The sequence below is a fragment of the Vidua chalybeata genome, chromosome 5 (genome assembly GCF_026979565.1).
Source record: "Vidua chalybeata isolate OUT-0048 chromosome 5, bVidCha1 merged haplotype, whole genome shotgun sequence".
Classification (NCBI taxonomy): Eukaryota; Metazoa; Chordata; class Aves; order Passeriformes; family Viduidae; genus Vidua; species Vidua chalybeata.
In genome coordinates, this window is record NC_071534.1 from 4,415,229 (window position 1) to 4,439,747 (window position 24,519).

At 38.1% G+C, this 24,519-nt stretch overlaps 1 protein-coding gene across 2 annotated transcripts in view; it reads right to left on the reverse strand.

Moving 5' to 3' along the window:
- Positions 1 to 24,519, reverse strand: part of ERC1 (ELKS/RAB6-interacting/CAST family member 1) — a 270,416-nt gene that overhangs the window by 133,296 nt on the left and 112,601 nt on the right. For both annotated transcript variants that reach the window (XM_053944154.1, XM_053944153.1), the window contains one exon: positions 22,578 to 22,771. In XM_053944154.1, coding sequence (XP_053800129.1) covers positions 22,578 to 22,771 — 194 coding nt within the window. The remainder of the gene's footprint in view (positions 1 to 22,577; positions 22,772 to 24,519) is intronic.

The following is a 24,519-nucleotide window of genomic DNA, read 5'->3' on the forward strand; positions in this document are numbered from 1 at the left end:
TTACCATAATTTCATAACTGGTGCAAAATTTTAACTCAAACTTCAGAGATTAAATATCAAATTAATCATATGTCAGGTTTGATAACTATTTTTGAAAGCTGAAAGCAACTGAACAGAAAGAAACCTTTAACCCTAAAACCTTGCAACTTTTAGTTTTGATTGTTGCTAGGAACATTAAAAACAAATTTCAGGTGAATTCTGAAATTAACCTGTAACATAGTGTTATGGGTGTTCCTTTGTTAAGAAAAGTACTAATATTTTAAGGGCCTTAATAAAAGCATTCAGTCATTCAAAAATAAGTTTGTTCTGTTGTATTTTTTTTCCTGCTTTTGTTAATTGAGCAAACAGATGCAAAGCCAAAAATGACATTTATAAAATGGCTGATTAGGCTTTGGTGTGGATTCCTTCCCCCTGCAACATGCTGGGTTAGTTGAATTTGGCCCTAACAGTGTAGGAAGAAGTCCCACAGGTGCTGTTCTCTTCAACTCCAGCTCACAAACCAAGTGCCCTGTGAACAAATCACACACAGCCTGCCACTCTCTGCTCAAGAGACCTGCACCATTTGGCCGAAAAAAAAGTGTTGAATGGCATTTTATTGAAGTTTCAGAGGGTATTTTGTGATCTAAGATAACACATGTCTTTTTAAACTGCAATCCCACTAGCCAGAAGACAAAACAAATCACTATACAGCAGCTGTTTTCTTTCAGATGGGCATGCGACCTTTTAATTCCTTCTAGTACAGTACCCAATACAAACAACAATTAAAACCAAAAATCAAATGTAAAAATTAGCCATTGCAACCAAACAAAACATTAATGTGAGGAGAAGAAAATTTTAAAATTAGGCATTTAAGAACCATGCAAGAGTAGCTTAAACATCTATATATATGTAAATAAGCTATGAAGAGAGAAAAGTCCTTTCTAAAAATCTGCAGAAATTTGGGGTAACAGTTGAACAGTATTATTCTGGCCTATTGACAGCTGCATGTTACAAAAGCAAGATATGTCTCACACATTTAAGCTGACAAATATTGAAAATCCAGTCTTCAAGCAAAAAGTATTAAACGAAGCAGTTGCTAAGGACAAAACCTAAAGCACAATGAATGCAGTAACTCAGTGCGTGAGGATTTCTGAAACAAAAAGAAATATATTCACAAGAACATTCAGAGTTTTGCTCGTAGGAAAAGATGTAAGGAAGTGATGCTAGCAGGACCATTCTGAAATAATGTAAACCTGACCATTTAGTGGCTAAAAACTTGATGATTTCATGTCACTGAGATGCCCAACTGAAAAGTGTTTACTCTGTTAGCTACAAAGAAGTTATACAAAATCTGATCCAAAGCTGGCCATTGCCAGATACTATACTGGGAAAAGTCTACAAAAGGATGGGGCTGGTTGAAAAGCCCTGTTATCACACTCATCCAACTGGTCCTTGCTACAGCATCTCCCTCACCATGTGCTAATTCAGTCTGAGGTGGGAGGGACACAGCTCTGGTTTGGGATCCACTGCTGAGACCAATTTCTGACAGCAAACACAGACCACAGAGTCTCTCAGAATGCACATCTGGCATATTTCTGGGTGCTTAGCAAACAGTTATTAGGAAGTATCTCCTCTTGTGAAATACATTCTGAAATGCTGGCTTTGACAGCCCACATCAGGTTATATGAAGAGTGCCTGCTAATATGACTTGTTACAGACTTTTGACTGCCTGGCAAATGGGGGACAGCAGCATTATTTGTAATAAATATCCCCCACACAGGGCTGCACAGCCTATCTGAAGAGTGCAGATGGCTTAGTCCTCCTCCTCTGATACAGCTGTAACTCTGCCTTCTCAATCTGCTACACACAGGAGAACACAGCCAGGAATATTCTGCAAGTGAAGTGAACGCCACTGGGTTTCTGGAGAACTCAGTGAGTGTTGTAAAGCAATGTGTATGAGGTCTCTCTTCATTAGAGGTCTCTCTAACAGCCCTGGGAAGCCATGGACAAGGTTAGTGCCTTATGCATTTGAGGAGGGATTTCTACCATTCCACAACACATGGATCTGATACAGAAAAGTATGTCCACCAGTATTTTGAATGCATACTTTAATTTTTAATATATGATGAAGGAGCACATTAAAAGAAACCTCAGGCAAAAAGATGTCCCATATGTCAGATATCTGAAATATACTACCACTGATATCCTCAGAGATCAGAAGGTTGGCTAATTAAATTAGCTCTAGTTTGGAGTGTGTACCTATAAAGATACATTCTTTATCTAGGCAATTACACTACTTCAGTGAACTACTTTTTATTTGGTGACCTTGAGACAAATGAGGCAAAATTAAGATTTTAATTGAGCTGATCTCCCTATCAGGGCAACTGCCTTGATGCAGGGCAGCTGCCTTGATGCAGGCATCTTCTGCCTCCCTTCAGTGAACTGATTTTTCCAAGTAAATGTAAATCATCAGGAAATATCAGCAAACAACAGACTTTGCTGTCAAGAAGAATATTACTAACACAAATACAATATATTTTCTATAAATCATCTATCTTTTTTAGATGAAGGCATATATTGGAGGTTGAAAGACCTAAACAGTGTTGAAAATCTAATTCATATTAATGAGGCTAATGGTCAAAATAGGATACAGAAAGACAAGAGGAGCTTTCCACTCCCTTTCTACTTAGAAATAAAATTTCTCTACCTCTAATTCAAGAAGCAGCTATTCCAAGATGCAGAAGAAAACCCACAATTCCTCTTTGGAATTTTCAAGAAATCAAATTAAATCCTTTTGAAGGTGGTGTTGGGTTTTTTTCTTACTGACTGCTTTGTGCTTGTGCAGACTGTGTAAGGAAGAAAGTAACACTGTACAGACCCTTTAAACTAATTAAAAAATTTAAGAGCCATGCTGCTTCAAATCAAACTCACTATGGCTCAAAAGTAGAATTTCCTCACACATATTGGCTAACTAGTTAGAGATATTTATATCTATTAAAAATATGATAAAGAGATAAAAATGGATGTGGGAAAGATTATACCCATAATGGAATTCATATCTGCTTCCAAAATTTAGAATAGAATGTGTTTACCCCTTCTATTTAGAATACTTTTCCAAATGTTCACCTTCTGTTCCTACTCTAAGGCTTTTGCACGAGTTACAATAACCTCTGAAGCCTGAAGCTCTTAAAAACAGAAGGCAGCCTCCTTCAGCTCTATTTCAGCTGTCATTTGTTCATGTGATACAAGCATTTTGAACATGGAAATAAGCAGTCAAAGGAAGCGAACTGTCAGAAACTGTGTGCCATGCCCCAGCTCTCTGAGCACACATCTGCATATTCCACATTAAAATGGGAAATCTGTGCTGGAAGCAGGAGATAGAAGAAAGGGAAGTAGGCATGTCAGGAACTAAGGAGAGAAAAACCACAGTTATTTGCATCTCTCTGCTTTTATATAATGCCACTGCACAGTGACTCCAAAATCTCTGCCTATTGCTTATGCTGTGGGGAACAGTGCCTTTGATTGGGACACATGACCATTAAATACTTCCTTTAAGAAGAAATTACATTAAATGTTGCAGTTATGTATGTGTTCTACTATATATGTACTCTACTCAAATACAACAGGAAAATCCATTATTTTCACATTCCAAGTCAGTGGCCACTTTTGCAATAAAAGTGTCATTTTGCAGTATTCTACTGAAGTTTTGACTATCAATTTCATTTAATGCTTTCTCCCGTTTTTTGGCCTTCAAGTAAATGATGAAAAAGGAAAAAAAAATTGAGCAAGAGGAGCAAGTGCTAAAAGAAAAGACAATTCACAGTGATTTGAGGTATCAGTCATTTAAAATATGCTGGCATCCTAAATACTGAGTGTTCACTCTCGTGTATTTTACATATATTGCTAGGAGTTAGTAATTGAAGCTATGTAATCTAAGCTATTTATTACTAACTGAAATTATGACCATATTCTGCTGATTGATTTGTGGAAGTAAAAAATTACACACTGAAAAGTGAAATTAATGTCTCTAGTAGTGTATTTTAAGTTAACAACATTAACAAGTTTGGTATTGTTACGTAAGAATTCAGGGGCATCCTACAAAACCAAGAATCCTACCATCTGAAAACTAGGAATACACTTGTTTTATTTAAAACACTGCAGACTCAAGGAACTAAAGTGAAAATATCATGCAGACTATTACAGCGTAAGGCAAGCTTAGGAAAGGATCCAGGGATGAACACAGTAGTGGTGCTCCTAAAAGTATGCATTTTCAAAGGTACAGCATCTCCACTGTAGTAAGAGTCCTTATCCTTATAGATTCTTGTGGAGTAAAGTTGCATTATATCACTTCTCTTTTAGCTCCCAGCATGTGGGACTTTATCAAATGTGGCATAAACTACACAGAACACTAAAAAACCTAGAGCTGAGCAATACAGGAGAGGAGGAACTAGCAGGAAAGCAGCCTAACTTTTCTGCTGGGTTGGCACCTTTTGCTTTCTTTGTCAAGGCTGGCCCTGAACACTCCAGCTTGGCAGCTGCCACTTGCTGGCAGCTGTAATTTCTAGGATGAAACGAGGCTTTTGTGCATTTACAGAGAGCATTTTGCAACTCAAGTTTGTAATTCTTGGTCACTTTTAAAAGAATTAAGTTACCTGTATTGGTAAAGTTCATTCCAAAGTGCTTGAAGGAAGGAAGCTGGAACTGAATCATTCCAACCCCACTGCCACCCCAAAACTACCAACATGCTCAATCGCAATTTCTAACAAATCTGTTCAGTATTGTAAAGAGATACATAGGAATATTCTATGTAAAAGCACTTTACATTGGTAGGAATGTGCTGGGTCACTAAAGGGAGAGAAGGAACTTTATCCCTTGGAGATGGGAGTTAATTATTCAGCCATGAACAGAAAGTGACAACTAGAAATATTTTGTTATCTAAGGAAGTGAAAAAACCCCATTTCTTTTAATTAAGAAGAATGGCCTATCTGCTGGATAAGCAGGAAATTAAATAAGTTACTGAGAGCTTGATTAAATCTGTCTGAATTGCCCAGGGTACTTCAAGAAGACTATCTAGAAAAGCTGACATATTCCAGTATGAAAGGGCCCTCTATTCCAGTATGAAAGGGCCCTCTATTGTTTGCAGATGAAGAACACATTATGCAGAAGGAGGGAACTTGAATACACCACCCTGAAGAACAATGAAATGGAAGAGAGCCAAAGAAGAGAAAGGGGAAGGGGAAAAAAAGAGCTTTCTAATTTAATTTTAGCCTAAGAATGTTAAGCATGTTTTTATCTTGCTGTATCTCTAATAGCCTACTTGGGATTTCATGGACAAGAAATTTTGTTTTCATTTTACAGTAAAGTGATTAGGAATGATTTCCAATTAACTGACTGATAGCAACAGAACGGTTCACTGAATCTACAGACTGCATGACTGTAATAAATATCTCTGCTTATCTAACTTATTTTTCATGAAAAAGATGAGGAATTATTTGCAAAGATGATGCATAGGCCTGTTAGGGAAGCTGGTTTCACAGGAATGAGGACAGAAAACATGAGCTAAGTGAGCAGTGAAGTAATGCTGTCAATTGATAAGTGAAGCAGTGAAAGGCACTCATCTCAGATGAGGCACACCTTTGTGCAGGTCAGCAATGGAACTTGAACTTCACAAGTAACACAAGAACAAAAAATTCCAGTTCAGGCACTGGCACAGACTCAACATGGGACCAGTGACCTCCCAGCCAGCTGAAAACCTCACAGCAGAAAAATGCTGCCTCAACAAATGAGCTGAGAAGAAAATGCAGGGTCATCTATGCTCTATTTTATTTGCCCAGAGTCCGAGCAAGATAAGGTAAAGGATGTGACAAAATGGGATGTGAAAACTGCAAATGGAAGACAGTTCTTTCAGCCCAAATGATGAGACATAAGAGCAAACCTGGTAATACAGAGGCAAAAGTGTGAATCCCCTCCCTGTATTGTCCCAGTCCCAGTCAGCTCTCACCAGCAAGAAAAGCTTACAGAGAACATACAAAAATTTCTGAAACAGAATTCCCAAATGTATCTTCTCTGATTCTATTCACTGCAATAAAGTTTGAGAGTATCTGTGTTTAGGGATGGGGTAGAAGGGTAGAGCTGTGTTAGAAATCATGAAATAAAGATGTCTGAGTAAACGACTAGACAAACCTACTAAGACCACTCTGACCTACATCACACTGATACTATATTCCAGAAAGCAGCAATTGTTTTCAAAATTGCTTAAAAACTGTGAATACATATAGAATTTTGCAAGAAATAAAAGAGCAGTGGACCTTGCTCCTCTCCCAACTCCACAATTTTTCTTCTTTCTTTTCTTACAACTGTACAATGCTATGAAATAACAGACCATTTTTGCTTACCCTGTTTTATCAGATCACCATTACGTAGAAATGCTTACCAAAACCACACAAAAACTGTAGAGCTTAGCCAAGAATGCAGGTTAACTTCCCATAGAAAGTCAGAATCACGGAGTAATTCTGTTTGCAGGGATGTCTGAAGATCACCTGGTTCAATACCATGTTCAAAACAAGATCAAGTTAGAGCAGATTGCTCCTAGCTTTGTTCAGGTGAGTTTTGATTATCTCCAGTGCTGAGGACTCCGCAGCCTCCCTGGGCAATGGATCAGTAGCTCACTGATCACTGTTTTCCTGTCAATTACAGAATCACACAGAATCACAGAATAATGAGGTTGGAAGAGACCTCTAAGATCATCAAGTCCAACTATTTATCTCAACAGGACTTATATTGGAACAAGCTGCAGTTTGGGCCTGCTGCCTTTTACTGAACATGTCAGAGAAAAGTCTGACTCTGTCTTCTCTATGAATTTTGGAGGTGTATTTTGTCTCATCATCCACATCACTAAAAAGACATTGAACGCTGCTGAGCCAGTCATCTCACCACTGAATCAATCAGGTTGGTTAGGCATGATTTCTCCTTGTAAATCCCATACTGGCTGTTCCCTATCACCTTCTTTTCCTTCATTCTTGGAGATGACTTTGAGGAGAACCTGCTCCAAACACTTCCCAACACGTGAAGTTAGACTGACTGGCCTGCAAACCCCCAGATCCTCCTTCTCATCCTTCCTGAAGATGGGTGTGATGTTTGCCAGTCAAGGGAAACCTTCCCTGACAGGCACAAGCTTTTGAAGATGATAGAAAGAGTCCTTGCTATGACATCAGGTGGCTCCTTCAGCAACCTGGTGTTTATCTGATCCAACTCCATCAACCTGCACATTTTTAATTTGTTTAAAAGGCCTGCAATTCAGTCTAACAATCCTGTGGGTAATGATTCACTCCTGCACACTTTACCATTATGTTCAGGGATCTGAAAGGAGTCCTTACCAGGAAAACAGGAGAAAGAGCAGATACTGAGCTGCTCATCTTTTTCAGCAACTTTTTAAAATGTCCTGCCCGACTGCATTCTCTGTAAATATCATGTTATTGCTGAATGCAGGGCCTGTTAAAGCTTGTGGTGCTGTCACTTATGGAACTCTTTGCACCAAGACTGTTTTACCATAGATATACACATTCATTGCCTGGCTTTTAGAATTTTAACAGAAATAAAAATCTATCCATTTGGGGGGATAAAATTTTACACAGAAGCTAGCCATTAAAGAGGAAATATAAACTTCAGATTTTATTCCTTAGACTAAATGTGATGTGACACATTTAAACATTAAAATGTTAGTCAAAATGTTTAATGTTGCATGAAGTTTGAGTGATCATTTCATTTAATCTTCTGATGATGACATGCTATGCAATTTGTTAGCTTTGGGATATAGGAAGATAAAGACACATTTTAAAATGTCTTCTAAAAAGAATGTTGTCTTTTGATGTTTCAAATAATATGGTAAAAACCCCACCTTTTTGTTATATCTGAAAAAAGAGGAATTGTGAAGGATTTCTCTCTCAGAGCATTTGACTTGGACCTCTTCAAAATTCACAGCTCACTGTAACACACAAAAATCCTCCCTAGTGCCATGTCACTTGTCTTTTCAATGCTACCTCAGTTCAAAATCCCACTGGAAACCTGCACACTTTGTGAATATGTGCGCTGAAAACAAAGGAATAACACAAAGAGAAAAACAACTTGTTTTTTCACATAATAAATTAATTTCAGCACGTAGTAGGAAATGAATCAGATCATGTGAGGCTGCAGAAAAGTGAGAATTCTGAGATGATGTACAGCTGTGCATAATTTTGCTTAATTAAGATGCAGTCAAATGAGGCAAGAAAAGAGGACCTTTGACAGAAAAGGTAGAGATTCCACAGAAGAGGAAAGCTCTGATAATCACTATACCTAAAGCAAATTTGAAATGCTATGACAGCAACTTCTTTTAAGGAAAACCACAGTTCTATTTCATGACCTACATTGCCTTCATTTTTTCCCTTCCCCACCATCATCTCTAAGATGCCATATTTCTCCTCACTCACAAGGATCAGATAACTCCTAAAAAAAGAGTACTTCTTAGTGTAAATAATTCCAAAGCCATTTTTGCTCTAAGTAGAATTACAGGAAACATATAGTGAACAGAAAACAACTACTCCAGATTGCTGTTTTTTGAAGACAGCCAAGGAAATTGAAATGGAAACTTCTTTGAAGAGAACGTTTCTGTCTCTGCTGAGCTAAAACCACTGCTAACTCAACACGCTTCAAATTTTCATCACTTCCTGACGTGGTTAATGACCAACATTATGGCAGAGTGAAGACTCGGAGTCTTCTGAAGGTATAAAACTAAAGAGCAAGCCACACTTGCAGTAAAACTTCTCCTGAGCGCCCTGGCACGCTGTCAGTGCTCAGATCCACGGCTTCCTGGAGGTTCAGCAGATGAGTCAGTGTGCAAAGGCATTTCCAGCACAGTGAAAAGCCCACAGGTACCATAAACTACATGCTCTGCTGTTTTGGTTTGGCTTTTAAAAGGAATTATTGGATAACACCCTGAGTTTCCTGTACTCTGAACATTTTATGCAGTATTATCTGCTATTTTCTTATAGAAGGATGACATTTTAAATATTTCTTTGGTGGTTAGATGTGTTCAGTTCAATATACATTTAAGACTCTGGAAGAAGGACTGAAATAATCCCCTCAGATTTAGTATTTTGTTTTCACTTTGATTTTATAAGGCTACACTTGAGTTGCTACATATAATTTTACATGGATACACTCTTAGCAGACTTTTACCTGGATTCATGCCACCAGCCTGTACTCATCTAATCACCAAGCCACCTTGCTTGTGGAAATAAGGTTTACAGTATTTCATTATTACTTCCTGGAGCATCAAATTCTCTTTGGTATAGCAAAAAATCTGGGAAATTTTTTTTCTAAGAAGTTGATTACTTGCTTTAAAACATGACAGACAGTACAATCAATTATGTGATCTAAACTAGCAGAAAATCTGACAGTAGAAAGCAGAACACTAAAAGACAAGCCTCCTGTGGGATAGCTCCTGTCCAGTTAAGCTGTTTGTTACCTAGTTTGAGGCTGGAAATCTTATTTCTGCATTATCAATATTGCTCATTCTTCCCTTGAAAAAAAAATCTGCAGTTGCATGCTATAGCACCTGACTGTCAGTCTTTTTATCTTTATCTATCTCACCTTTTGTGACACATATTCAAAAGAACAGCTTAGAAGAACTGGAGCATATGAATTTATCATATTTTTTTCTATTTTTTTTTCACTGCTGCAGGTAATGACATCAGTATAGTGTTATTTGGCTTATTACTCCTGAACTCAGCCAGCACTGGGAAGTTCCTTATGGGAAGCTGTCATCAGTAGAGATGCTTAGCAAAAAAACTTCTTACAGAAAACTGCTTTAATCCTCAGGCTTTCCAAGACAATTTTATTTACTATGAATCAGCATGACATCCACTCCAGATCCTTAAGACTTCTGAGCAGTAAATACATATCACAACAGTAACAGTGATGCAGATTACATGGTTCTATTCTGAATCACTGAGTTTGTCAACAGGACAAATGATGAAAGCTTAATGGACAGATCAGAAAATTCAGATGTATTGATTACTGTAAGTAAAGCTGTTCTAGGTGAGAACAGAAATATTCAGAGGATTTCTTCCTGTTAGAAGATAGACATACCTAACACATTTTTCACATATTGAGTTCTTTTCTAGGAGACACATTTGCTTTGATGTCTGAAAAAACTGCTTTACATCATTCAGAGAAAAATAAAGTTATGCCTCCTATAGTAGCTTCCAAGGTAGAATGTTACTTCACAGAACAGCTATTTCTTCATATATTGCAGTCAATGGTAATTAGGCAAACTCTGAAATGCTTAGGAAAAAAACTAGTGTACTTCAAACACTGTAATTTTCCTGTTTGACCTGAGGAGAATCTTTTTACTTTGTTTCTGGCCAGCAGAGATTTTGTAGTTCCAAGAGCAGTCATTCCACCTACTTCCTTACACTCTTGATTTATTTTAACAAATAAATGAAAAACTCAGCAAGTAACCATAATCATTTTAAAAATGGAAAAAAAGTAATCCAAAATAATTAATAAATCAACTAAGAAACTGTGAGGACAGAATGGACAATCTCTTTAACATCTTAGAAAATTCCTCCAAGTTCCTAATCCCAACACTTGGTCACCTCATATCACAGCAGTATCTTCTCTAGCTAAAGTTTACAATATGCTCTAAATGTGAGAAATAAAAGTTATGGTTACATTGCTTGTGAAAAGAGAAATCACTCCAGGTCTTAGAAAGACCACAACCATACAGCACCTAAAATTGTTTCCCCTCTTATCATTAATTCCAGCATAGGCACAGGTATTGATAAAACCCTATAGCCATATGGATTGAAGTCAAACCAGCTTTGACAGCTGAATTCCACAACACCTAGGGCTTCATCACCCAAAGCACAGCAAGCTTCACTCATGGTGGTAACAGGCAAATGCAGACTGGCCCACAGAGTCCTGCTCATGCAGCACAAGGCAGAGTGGTTATTTCAGAGGAGAATGTTCACAGGGCAGGAAAAGCTTTCTGGCAGTTACAGTTTTTGGGACATGAAGGGGGTCATTCAAGGCCAGACCTCCTCTCCCCAGTAATTACAAATATGCCAGTATGACACACAGAGCACGGAAGGTATTGATGGATGACAACAACATGATTAACTTCCAATCTTTTTCCAGTTTGTGGGAGGAAGAAAAACACGCACCCGAGGCCACAAGTGCGGAGCCTGTGCCAAACCAAGGTCACGACGCTGACACAATTTAAAGGCGTCAGCAGCATCACAGCACTGGGGGATTCCAGCCAACACCACATTTTTCAGTGCTAACCATGAACAGCAAAGTTGGATGTTGGTTGATAACTCGGAATTTTAGTCATTAAGCAGTGGCTTTCTGGGCAAAGACTCTGCCCAAAACAATTATGATCACTCCTTCTTCAGAAGTCACAGATGGTTTCTACCAACAGACTTTATCAGCAAAGACTAAAATCCAACATGGTTGCAGAGCTTTCAAAGGCAAATGAGAGTCATTAGATAATGTACTCTTACTTGTATTATTTAGGCCACAGATGTTTGCTCTGAGCTATTCCACTGAAATCCCAAAATCTAAGGTTAGCAACTGCTTTTAAAATATAAAAACAGAAAAATGAGCCATGGCTGAAAGACTCAAAACATATTGTCTCTTAGTAGGCTTTCTTCAGCAGTTTACCACTGTATTTTCAACAAATTCATCCTCTTGCTAATTCAGTTATCTTTAACCCTCAGCCCTTGGTTCTTTCTGACAGCACAGCACGTTCAAGCTGCACCAAAACTAGTTCTGCAACATCACTGTAAGGTTTCAGGCACAGATGTAATGATAAAGATCCAGCAGTTAAAAGTTTGTACGACCAGTATTTCCAAGGAACCACTTTTGCACTCCACAGCATGTGTATGTATCATGGAACATGGCTAATGACCAGTCTCTTCTCTTCTTCAAGTAACAGATAAAACCAGTAATATTTAAACTGTCTTGCTTCAGCTTCCTGTTCCTGGAGTTTTTTGCCTTTAAAACCTTCATTGGCTAGTCTTCCCCCTTCTTCCCAGTGCACAACAGCATTGATTTACAATGGTTTGATACGAATTCTTTCCTTCTAAACATGCACCCTATTCAACCCATCCTCCTACACAGACTTAACCAAATCTCTGATCTTTTATTTTGCAATCATGTAATTTGATGTGCAATCTCCTGTAAGATCTCAATTTCAGCTGAATAGACAGTCTTATAAACACCCTTTTAAAAGTGGATACTGACCTTGAGGTGAGGCTGAAGGAAGCAGCAAATCCAGGAAGGAGATGCGAAAGAGAAAGAGTTAGAGTTTGTGAAAACAGTCCAGAGATAAAGCAGTTCAAGAATAAAGGACAAAACAAGCAGATATAAATCAGGTAATGACACACAGACACACAGTCATTCACAAACACAGAGCTGCATGTTTTATAGACATCTAATTAAAAAAAAAAAAAAAAACCCAAAAAAAACCCAAAAAGAAACCAAGCCCAAGAAAACGAAGTAAGAGAAAAAAAGGGCTTTTAGATTAGATTACACCATTTCAATTAGAGGCAACTTTCTATAGAGAAAATAGTCTCCAATATATAACAGTTCTTGGAAAAAGAAAATAAGCCATCTTACAAGAAAACTCTGGATTTACATCACATCACTAGCAAGTACCCTTCTTCCAGAATTCTAATGAACATTTTGAAAATACAGTTTGACTATCTGAGATGAAACCTAATGTTTCCTTTACGACATCTTCTAAGGGCTTATTTTCTCTCCATGAGCAAGACATGCCATTTTTTCACTTTTCCTGCAGATGATCCCAACTTGCCTAAAGGGACTAAATAGAAAGGAAAAAAAACCCAACCACTGAGTAAAGTCCTCAAGACCTGAAGACTTATCAAAACTAAAAGCTCATCTTTCTTAATTTTGATATTAAAGTCACCCCTTCCAAAGAAAAACAAAAAAAGCAGCTGCTTCATTTTCCTACCATATAATTCTCCTGTATAAGGTGCAATCTAAGAACAATAATGACCAAACAGGTATTTTTTTGACAGTTCTCTCCAACATTGTTCAACAGCAGAACTGACCAAGACAAAATGCTGGAGTCCCCTGTATAATGTGAGGTCCCATAGGTTCATTATTGCTTTTTTTTTTTTTTTTTCCCCAAATGTCTCCAGTATCTTTCATAGGCATCTGCTGTCAATTTCACTGATAACAGCAAGGTAAATCAACAAGGAACCATAAGCATAGATCTTTTCAAACTGATTTTAAATTTGATGATTTTCGGTCTATAGAAGAGAGGCAAAGGAAATCTCCTTCTGTCCAAAGTAGCAATTTGGCTTTGACAACATTTGTTGTACTTCTCCCATGGCAAAATTTCACTCTGAAAAGGCAGGATATGGATAAAAATATTTCTATAGGACAGACTAACTGCAATATTCTTTATTATTCTTGGTGTATGGAGGCATGTAAATAAAATTTGAAGTCCTTATTTATGACACAAATTTTACTATCAGCCATGTAGGGTATTGAATTTGTACAAACAACCGTTGTTGGTCTGTAACAGATTAACTAGTGCAAAAGTACTTTTCTTTGGCTTCTGAACCAACATTCTTCAAATCAAGCTCTTCAAGGATAGCTGTTGTAAAGGCTGCATTATTTGGGGATCTGGGGAAAGATGAGACTTGTAAAATGCCAAATACCACATCTCAGTGTTTGATCTTGACAAAACTTGCAGTGTTCCAAAAGCCTCAGTTAATTCCTACTGAAAAACATGTAAGTAACAATTCTGACTGAAATCCAACACTACAAACAAATTTAACAAAAGGGAACAAAAATGTGAAAATAAACAGTTGGTTAAATATGGGAATAAATTCAGTAAGGTAAAAAATTTAAGATTCTAATTTTCTGCTTCAGGGATCCTTTGGTTGTGTTGTGATGATGTGATATTGTTTCTTCAGTTTAACAGTGAAAAACATACAGGCTACAATTCAGAACAGCCCAGTGGAATTTAAATGAACCATAAAGTTCTTCCAACTGCTATTAAAGGTAGCATCTTTTGCTGGCACAGGATGAAGGCAAAACAGTATGTACAACACTATGCTGAGGTCATTTGCAATTTTCTGTGTGCTACAGAAGTATTATTTAACCAGCTGCATGGGTTTTAAACAAAGAATAGTTATTACTACATCTCCATTTTGTTATGGAATAATTCTTTCTTCCAAAGAAAAATACATTTTCTGTAATTGCTAGTCCCTTTTCCAAGTTTTTGTTACAGAGGCACAAAATATTTTTTTAGAAGTGCGGATTTTTAGAATAATCATATTATTTATCTAAACAAAAATAAGGACTATGTCTGAAAGCACATTAAAATTAGAAAAAAAAATCTGTAAGTGTGCTGTCACTCAAACTAAAACCAAGGCAGACACCTGAAACTGTCAGCTATTGGGAAGTAAATGGAGATCTGCCATGGACTGGAGCTGAAGCCTTAATTCATGGGCTGTATCAGTGAAATTGAACAGAGGAGCACAGCAAGCATCTGCCCCAGGCAGCAGCCCCAAGCAAGCAGGATCAGATACATACCGAGACATACTCATTACAGAGCAAAATCACAAGTTTTAGTTTGCACTCTTTCCCTTCAAGCAAGAACACACACTTGTAGCATTCCTTACAAGATCCAGCAGCAGCGCTCCTGCCCAGCCCCATTAACTGTGTACTCCGATGCAAAAGTCACACAGGGAGACAAGACAATTGTCATGCCACTTGGCAGTCTCAGAGAAACCCACTTTCTTTTAAAATACCATCCCATTATTTTAAAGGTAGAGCCGACTTTATTCTGATCACTGGGTGCAGATCAAAAAAATGAGATGTGAACGCTGAAGCATTTTAATTAAGCAATCTGTGTTTTAAAGGCTGTTGGTTATTCCAGCTACAATTTTTTCCATGTGCTTGTGTATTTTAGGGAGTGGAATGAGCCTGTGACATTTGTCTCAGATGTACTTAGGATGTAGTTTATGTAATGATTTTCAGTCAACCTTTGAGTTCCCCTTGTTTGACAGTGAGTGATTGTGTAGATTTATTACTCTGTCATTCCTTCAAAGCAGTCTGACAGGGAACAAGAGGCATTTGATCTTCCTTGTGTCTGTCAAAGCAGAAAGGCTATTTATGTTTACCCCTTTTGACACGTTTTCTTGATAAAAAGAATGATGGCTGGTCTTTTCCTTTTTTTCTAGGTTGGTATTAAGAGGGATAGGGAAGAGATGGAGAGGCAGAGACAGAAGGTTTGTGTGTGCATCCATGCACACATGTATGCATGGATGTAAGTGCACAAACCCAGCCACAGATGGCCACAATGGAGCACTAAAATTACTATTTCATTGGCTTACTGGCAATTACTGTGTATTCCTCTTGTTCTTTCTCTACTCCAAGACAATGCCGGGATCTGACACTTTTATTTTTACTATATCAGTTCTATAAAAGACATTTTGGTGGGTTTTTTTTTTTTTTACTCCTTTCACACCAGGTTGTGAGTATGGATATTGCTCAAAGATGTTTACTGAAACAAAGCTACAAAACAGCTTTTGAAGAGATGTAGTAAAGGTAGGTAACAATGAAACTGATATGCAGAGTAGGCTCATTATTTATGTGATGCTCTTTCTCCTCCTGTTTATAATTATTTTAATTATTTCACAGGTCTTACACTCTACTGATCTAACAGCTGGATTGGGAGATATCTGCTAAATAAAATCCATTATTGCTGCAATATAAGGCAGATGACAACTCCTATACTCATTACAGATAACAGGCATGAGAGGGAGTGCTTGAAAACCACCTTGATTTAATGATAAAAACAAGCAGGACTTCAGCACTACAGAAAACTTGGCAGGAAAGGAAGCCTTGAAAGAAGTTCACAACCAGTGCTTCTCATTACTGGTATTTCTCTAGTGCAGAGTCTTTCCTGGAGGATCCAAGGTCAGATCCTTAGTCTTAGATTAGCAGACAAAACATGCTTTCAGCCAGCCCACTGCTGAACTTAGCAAAGGAGTTGGTCCATACTCAGTTCTGTGGACATGAATCACTCTGCTCAACAGTGTCAGTCCTGCCTGCTGGAACATGGATATAATACCAGTTTAGATGGCTCACTGAGGGGATAACACAGCAAGCTCATTCAGCCAGAGCTTGTGCCAGCCCTGACCTCTCACCATGTCAGGGGCTGGACTAAGTGGGGTTCTTTGACCTTGTATTTCAGAACAGCAGTTTCTGCAATATCACAAAGTTTCAGTTTCTCCCAATGTCACTGTTGAGTTGAGAGCCTCTACATCCCAAAACACAGGAAGAGGGAAAGAATGGGAAATAAAGAACAGCTAAATAAAGAACAAATTGAAGAAGGGTATCCCATTATATGAAAAAGGTGAGGATGGATTGAGAAGTCACTGTAAAATCACTGTGACGGGGTTTTTATCTGGTTCTCTCTATAGATGGATTTGCAATTACTGACTGTGACCCTGTGTCTTTCTTTTCCTTCCTTAGATGTAGGTTTCAAAAGCAATCAGTGAGTCTGAGTGCTGCTCTTAAGGCACTTTAACAAACCTCGATTTCCAGAGGGCTTGCTTTCTGAAAACCAGTATACTTTCAAATGTCTTAAGTTAAATACTTGTAAGCAAATGTGCCTTCCTATTTTATTCTTATCTGTTTAAAGAAGTTATCTTGATATGAAATGTTTTTTGTTTTCCTCCTGTGAAACTTGATACGGGACTTCAGGTGTAATGCTGATCTTGTATGAAGATAAAGCAAGATTAAGAAGAAAGTAATTACTTCTTCCTTTCCTAGCTTGGAAATGATGAAAATCTTAATATTCAACAGATCTGCGTGCTCAGAGGTGGAGCTGGACTGACTTTGGGCCTGACCACTTCTTTCCATTACAAAACCCAGTTCTCAGTTGCTTGCCAAATATTAAAAAGTTGTGCTGCTATTTCCCATGACAGGTTCAACCTAACCAGGGATTTTTGTGGAAAATTTCAGCTGTGTCCTTCACAAAAGGCAGCATTCTTATGGGAAAAATTTGTTCATATATGCTTAAAGACATCACACAAGATGTGAATTAAAATTATAAGGCAATCTTCATTTCAGAATATCCTAAGTTTTGAATGATTTACCTTAGAATTTTAATGTTCACTTAAGCTACAGATTTTTGAGGGAAGTGGATGAGAAACACAACGAGAACAGATTCTGCCTTGTAATAATACCATGCCAATATAAGAGAAATACATTTGCTTTTATGTTTTATGGCAACAAAAAGTATTTTAAAATAATATTTAATTGTTTCAGGTTTTCCAATGCCTGAATCGGAGTTCAATTTATTTTTGAAGGACTATAATCAGTTAAGACATATACAGAATTATAGCCATAGCATCTATCAAGGTTAACTTCAATGGTGATGATTGTGACTTTATAACCACCTTTCTTTAATTTGACACCACATCTTTTACTTTAAATTATTTATATGCCTTGATGTGTTTCTTGCTTAGGAATGCTCTAAAAAACTATTTAAAAATTCACAGAAACAACACCAAAGACAATTATTGCAAGGTATGAGTAGCAGTTTGAAAGTAAGTATTTCAGCTTCAAACTGTTGACTTAAGCTTAGGGCATAATTTACTAGTACAGTTTCCTTTACACTATTCTAGGAAACTGTAAAGTTGATGGAAAATACAGCTAATTTCTCTCTCCATCTATCCTTCATAGAACACTACACAAACATATTTGTCTTAAAGACAGACAAAATAAGATACTGCATTCTACTGTCCACATTTTTCAGCACTCTTCTGAGATCCCCCAATGTTTTTTAATCTTTCATTTACTGTTGGGAAGAATTATTTAAGGTAAGGAGTATTGGCTGCTACAAATCAAAAGTTGGAAGGTTTCTTCTTCAAAAGGGCATCCTTAAGTTCTTTTCAGGAAAAATCTCCAAATTCTCTTTCTTAAAATAGCCACTAATTCCAGCTGTCCTTAACGGGACTGGTTTTATTCCACAGCTGAGTGCTGTCTTCCTTTGTTCCCAAAGCAAAGTTTCCTTCAGGGAAAAAAACAAGCCCTGTGTCCTTGCAAGAACTACCTACCTTATATAGTGAGCGTGCCAAATGAAAATCAATTTTAAGCCTGCAACTGGAGCTAGCACTTCCATATATATTCACTGAGTGCTCACTTCTGAAGAAACATATGCAGCTACACTTCCTGCCACCTCTCAAGTACAAAGCCAGTTTTTATTTGCACAATATGTGCACACCAAACTGTGTATGAACTACTGTACAGACTGTGTATAAACTACTCTGTGCTTAAACTATTCTGGAGGCTCTGATGGCCATGTCCCAGATAAGGAGCGTTACCTTTTGTTTGTTTGTCTGTTTTCTTATTACAGGACAGTCATCACAATAAAACTCAATAATAAGTCAATACTGACCTTTATCAATGACACATTTTAGAGTACTTGAGGAACACTGAGTTTTAGCTGGTTCAGGCAGAACTGGTAGCAGAGATCAGAACCCAAGGTAAGACACAGCAAGAGAATTAGAATTAGAAAGCACCAGCTTCTGTGAAGTTTAAACCAGGGAGAACAGCAGCAAACTTCCTCTGGGCTGTGGTCACGAGCAGCGCTTGTACTCGACACGAGCAGGTCCCGCTTGAGCAAGGGAAAGAAGCGGCATTGCAGCAGCCCCAAGCAGCAGCAGCAGCGGCCACATTCCAGCCCGGAGGAGGAAACAGAAGCCTTGAGGGCACTCACTTTCCCAGGAAGTCCCACACAAACCCCCCTAGGTGTTGCGGTGCGGGGACCGACACCTGGTAGGGAGGGTGCAATTTGCGGGAGCCGAGCTTTCTGAGGAAAGGCACAGTCACAAACGCACCCCCGGCGAAACAAAACAGAACAGAACAACACAACTCGGGGCAGCAGGATGGGACAAGGGGGAGGAAAAAGCAAGGGAGGAAACAGAACACAAAATGAAAAGTTACAGAGAGACAGGAGGTTATGGGATGGCAGTACAAAAAGCAAACAGTTAGTTACACAGCAAGTGAATAACCAGACAGCTACTAAACCTCTACACCACCGCAGTAAGGGACAGAAACAAAACTTATGGGGCTCTTCACCCACAGAAGAAATGTGGACTTAGGGCCCACCTTCCCTAAGAAAAAACAAAATCCTCCCCACAGAGTATATACACCAATGAGCTCGTGCTTTCAACCTCGTGTTGACTCTAGAATATTTTTCAACATTTGCATAGCATGCACCATACTTCACACATTTTTTTAAATATTTTTCATCTGAAAAGCAATGTCTCCCAGTCAGTAATTGCAACAGCTACAGAAGAGTGGAAGCATTTCCCTCCTTATGTTAACTTAAGCACAAGGCAGCTTTGTTTGCATTGAAAAGGTTAAAAGAATAGTTTTCTGCTTTTAATTTCATCTTCCTCTCCTTACTGTCTTTTCTCTTTCTCTGTTCCTCTGTGCACCCCTCCCTAATAGACAGCACATCTCTTCTGTGGATGAAACTGTGATACCATTTCTCTCTCCCTGACAGCATATGGTCTAGCTGTCACATAGAACTAGCAAAAGGGAAAACTACAGGGAGGAGTGACTATCTTTTGAAAAATCCCATTTTTTTAGTACAACTTTTCTCTGTATGTGACTTTTTTCTTCTCATCTTGCTGCACATGGAACACTGGCTGCTCCTGATAGGCACAACAATATTTGCTGTTTAGCTTGCTGACAATTGCTTCTGCAGGCACTAAGGCTCTTTGCACAACACAGCTTGATCAGCTGTAGAAGCATTAGAAGTCAGGATAATGTCTAGCCCACTCTGCATGGACCACAGTTTAGGAAAGACATTTAAAAGGCAAAATTATCTTTTTTTTTTTTTTTCCTGGAAACCAGGACTCTTCTAGCTCTAAAACATGCATGTAACATGCCTGAATATATAGGTTCAGCCACAAAAGTATATTTTATGAACAAGCATTGTAGATAAAAACAGGACCAACAGGACCAAATTATACAGGTAATAGGCATGATAAAATCTCTGCTTTGTGCAAAAAACTCACAAGAAGAAAGTAAGCTTTCAGGGTATAGTTGTTTGGGGGAGCAGTTGAAAACAGTTAAGGTCAAATAGAAATTCCAACAATTATTCAGAAAAAGAGACATTACCAGTCAAAAGCTCACCATAAAGTATCTGGAAGTTCCTATCTCTTTCTCCAGTGCTGTTCATATTACAGTTCCACCTGAAAAATCATTTCAGGTGCTGATACTTGGCTAATTCACCACATAAACAGCATCCAGATTAGATCCCTAGATCATTTCCACTTTGAGTGGTTACAGAACATGAATATTCTCAGATTTTTCTATTCCCCTTGATTTATTTGGCTGCTGGCATTCACATGATAACAAAAGAAGTATTTTCTTTTACATAGTTGAAATACCTATTCTAATTACCAGAGAGAAGAGAGAACATATTCCATCTTATCTCAGTACTGGGAGAAAAGATAAGTAAAAAAGAGAAGAGGACCACTCAATTTTTTTGCAAGACTGACTATCAGGTGGTAAGAAGGAATGGATAAAACTGAATAGTCGAAGTATTTACCAAATTGTTACAGAGTGATATCCAGTCATTTGGGGGTTCTGTGTTTTCATAGTAAGACTTTAGCCTGTGACTGAAACATCAAGAAACTACCATGTAACAGGACAAACAACAGCTGCTTTCCAGAAGTCTAGAAGTGCATATTTTCCAAGAAAAGCTTGCTTTCTACCTCTTTGAAGATAGTGCAATTGCTTCTGTCAATAAAAGAGAAGGAGACCCATCCTAATTTCTCTTCTTTGTAGTTTTTCCTCTGTAGACCACAAACTCTTTTGTTCATAGAACACTTGTGACTATTCAAATTTTGATGCTGCAAGTCAAATAATGATGAATTTCTATGTTAATGTAATAAAAAAGTCAGCTTGCATTAAAAGCATATGTAAGAGAATTCTCTTCCTGCCATTTTAATCTCCTTTAGGAATCAGGCTGAGGAATGATGCATATTTCTGACTTTCTTTTCCTAAACAGTAGTTACTTCTCCACAAAGAAAAAAAACAATTAAGGCACTATGAATATATTTCTTCCCCCTATCTTACTTCTGACAGAAGCTTGCTGCTTGTACCTGTTCCCTGGTCAACTTGCCTGCCCTAAAGAGGATGACATGGGGAATGTCACACCTGAGATGGGGACCCCAACAGGACTGAAAAAAAATCACACAAACAAGTGACTTGTAGCTTTTTTTATGTCTATACTCACTCAACAGTAGCTACCTATTGCCTGAATGTTCTGCTGATTGGTACATTATGTAGCAATGGGCTGAACAATGCATCACTTAGGAAAAAAGGGAAGACATTTAAAAAGAATATATCCTCACTCCTGGGTGTTCGAGCTTATGCCATAGGTATGAAGAATTTTGGTTAAATATAACAACTTAAAGAAAACTAACAGGCTGTTGCTTACAGTCACAAGGAGAGAAGAAACCCAGCTGTCAAGCTGAACTGTTCCAGAGCTCTGTACATTTCAAGGAAAAGAGAATGGACTCCTTAGAAAAGAGTTTTTCAAATTGTTCAGAGGGGCCCATAATTTGACAATCAGCAAGCCATGAAAAATAACCACTGACTGCAGCACCTGAAATGTCCTCCACTCAGTTGCCCTAATCTTCCTGACACTAAATTGTAGAGTAGTTAAGTAGTGAAAAGACAGAAAGACAAAGCAAATGGGAAGAATCAAATTTCCGTTTTGCTGCTCCAAGTTAGTGATTTTTCATTGGGAACAGTAAAGTAAACAAAAAACCCCAAACAGGTATTACTGCCCAGAAATTTGCTCTTGGCCCACTGTAAGATGAGAAAATGACAGAACACAGAATCTAATCCAGGTTTTTCACAAGATCTATTACTTATATTTTTGATACAAATGTCATGGAATCGTAATAAATTTTCATTTTTTTCTTGGGACATTACAGTCTTCAGCCTCCTGGCTCCAAGAGAAAGATGGAAAATGCTGAAAAGTGCTGAATCAAGTTTTGCTTGGACAAAAGCAAATCTGCTTTTGTGAAGCAAAGGCTTCACTTGGGCCAAAGTTTACCTGTACCCCTAGCAGTACCGAGTTGTGAGGCCACTTGTCAGAAGAATCTGAGAAAATAGTAACACAAGCTCTGAAAAAGCATTTTTCTTATTTGTTTTTGTGAAAGCCATGCCTGAGGAATTTATTGTATCAAAACAACAAACTGTTTTACAAACACACCAAAATCTCAGCAGCTTTTCCTACCCTCTCCATTCCCTTACAGCTCTTCTACCTATATCAGCCTTATTTTTGAGTAGCCAGGTAAGAAAAAGCACATGGTAAGACACCCTTTTCCTAACAATATGGCACAATAAAGGACCAAAGCCAGAAAAACTCTAAACAGACCTTTCCAAAACAGACACTTTAAGGTTTTTAAGACAAGAAAAATGACTTATCTCTAACATTACTCAGCTGTTTTGCTCCTCTTCTAACTTTACACCGTTCTCACCTTTCCAGCTCTGCTATCTTCTTATCCTTGTCATTCTTCTCATTTTCCATCTCTTTGAGGATCTCCAGAAGCCGATCCACCTCAGCCTGAGCCTTGGCGGACTCCTCCCGGTAGCGCGTTACCTCCCTTTCCAGCTGCTGCATGCGGTCACTCAGCTCAGGACTGGCCCTTGCCTCCAGGGTGGCCTCATGAGCCTGTGAGAAAAAGGTTCAAGGAAAACCTCTTCATTCACATGTACCTATTTTACTCTGAAAATTCCATGATGTTATCTAGGACAATCCCAAAATGCTACCTAGATACCAATTTCAAAATGGCAAGATGAATTATTACACAGGAATATGCAAGGCCTACGCTATTTTTAAGTATGGGGAAATACTCTGCAGGAAAATAAAAACTTAAAACAAATTTAGTTTTTTAAATTCAGCCTACAAAAAATACATTACTTTAAATCTGAAACAGAATCAAAAAAACAGAAATATGAAAAAGGTGTTAACTTCTTTGAAAGAAAAAAAAAAAGCAAGTGTGAGTGTAAAAGTTCCTAAAGTACACTTACAAAACAGTGATAGGACTATAGATTCAGTTATTTAAGGTATTTCTAACCTATTTATCCTAAAAAAAGAAGTCACAGGTTAATAGTCTTCAATAACTACATCACTATGCAAAGTGTCAGACCTTTGCACAGATGGTGCTGATGTGCTGAAGCCCTTGCCAGTTCTGTGAGCCACACAGACCAGGGTTTATGAGTATGGCTACTGAAATTATCTTTGCTTAGTTGTCTAGGAAATAAATTTTTCAAAATCAGGCTATTGGGACAAAAAGCACTTCCGGACTGAGGATGACATGATCCCAATGAAGAGATTGCTTGAGGAGGTTTTTAAATGGCTTGGTTTGTTACAAAAATCACTAATTTATTAGTAAACCTAATTCAATAGTTCTCAAGCATGTAAGAGACAGGAAGAATGCAGTATTCATGCTGGAAGTTAAACCAGCAGACTAAGGACTATCCTTTTTCTCTCATCCTACTCCTCTGCTCTTGGATCTTGAACTGCAATTTGATATCAATTAAAGCTATTTCAGAACTGCTCAAAATTGCTTCAGTGAATAGCAAGTTTGATGGAGCTATTCTGCTGATCAGGATTGCATGCAAAATCCGAGGCCTTGCTCTTCTCAAAACAAACCTACAACAGAAAATAAGACTACAGACTTTTCTCCCCTCTGTGTGCAGCTGTGGAAAGTTGTTTTACAAGCTGCCAATGTTCTGCTCCAAAGCACACTAAGTCTAGATCTGATAGTATAGGATTCTGTTGCTTTTAAAGGTAATTGAAGAGTACTACAGCAGTAAAAATCTCAGGGCAGAAAGCTGCTGCTTCCAAAGAACCAAATAGCAAAATTACATTTGGCTAGATCTGTTTAGTTATACAGTAAAACAAGACTGGAAGAAAATATCCATTCATTGACTCCAACATTTTTGCCTTGAAGTGTCTAGCTTTTAATTAGCTTCTTTAGAGCCAAGGCCACATTCTAGTAGAATCCAGGAGACTCGTGGAGCAGAATATTATGGGACTGTGGAAAGTCTTGGGACTGACCTTGGGATGGATCTGGGTTTCCCAAACAAAGGAAAGGTTCATGTTCCAGGGCCTTAGCCTTGCAGCTCTTATCTGAGGGTCAATACTAAGATGTTGTGGCTTTCTTTTGTTTAAAAATAAGAATTCCAGTAAGCTGATTAAGCTGGACAGTATTTTATCCCAGAACAAAACACCCAGCACTCCCCAGGTCACCCAGGCAGATGTCAGCAAGAGTGCCCAATAACCAAAACTCATGGAAGAGTGGAACCCTTTCCCAAGGTAATGCATTTAGGAACACTTAAAAGGCTCCTTGCTTTTGAGTGACTTTCCAGTCAAAGCCTGACACTCCTGTGTCACTGAACTGTAAGATTGAAAAA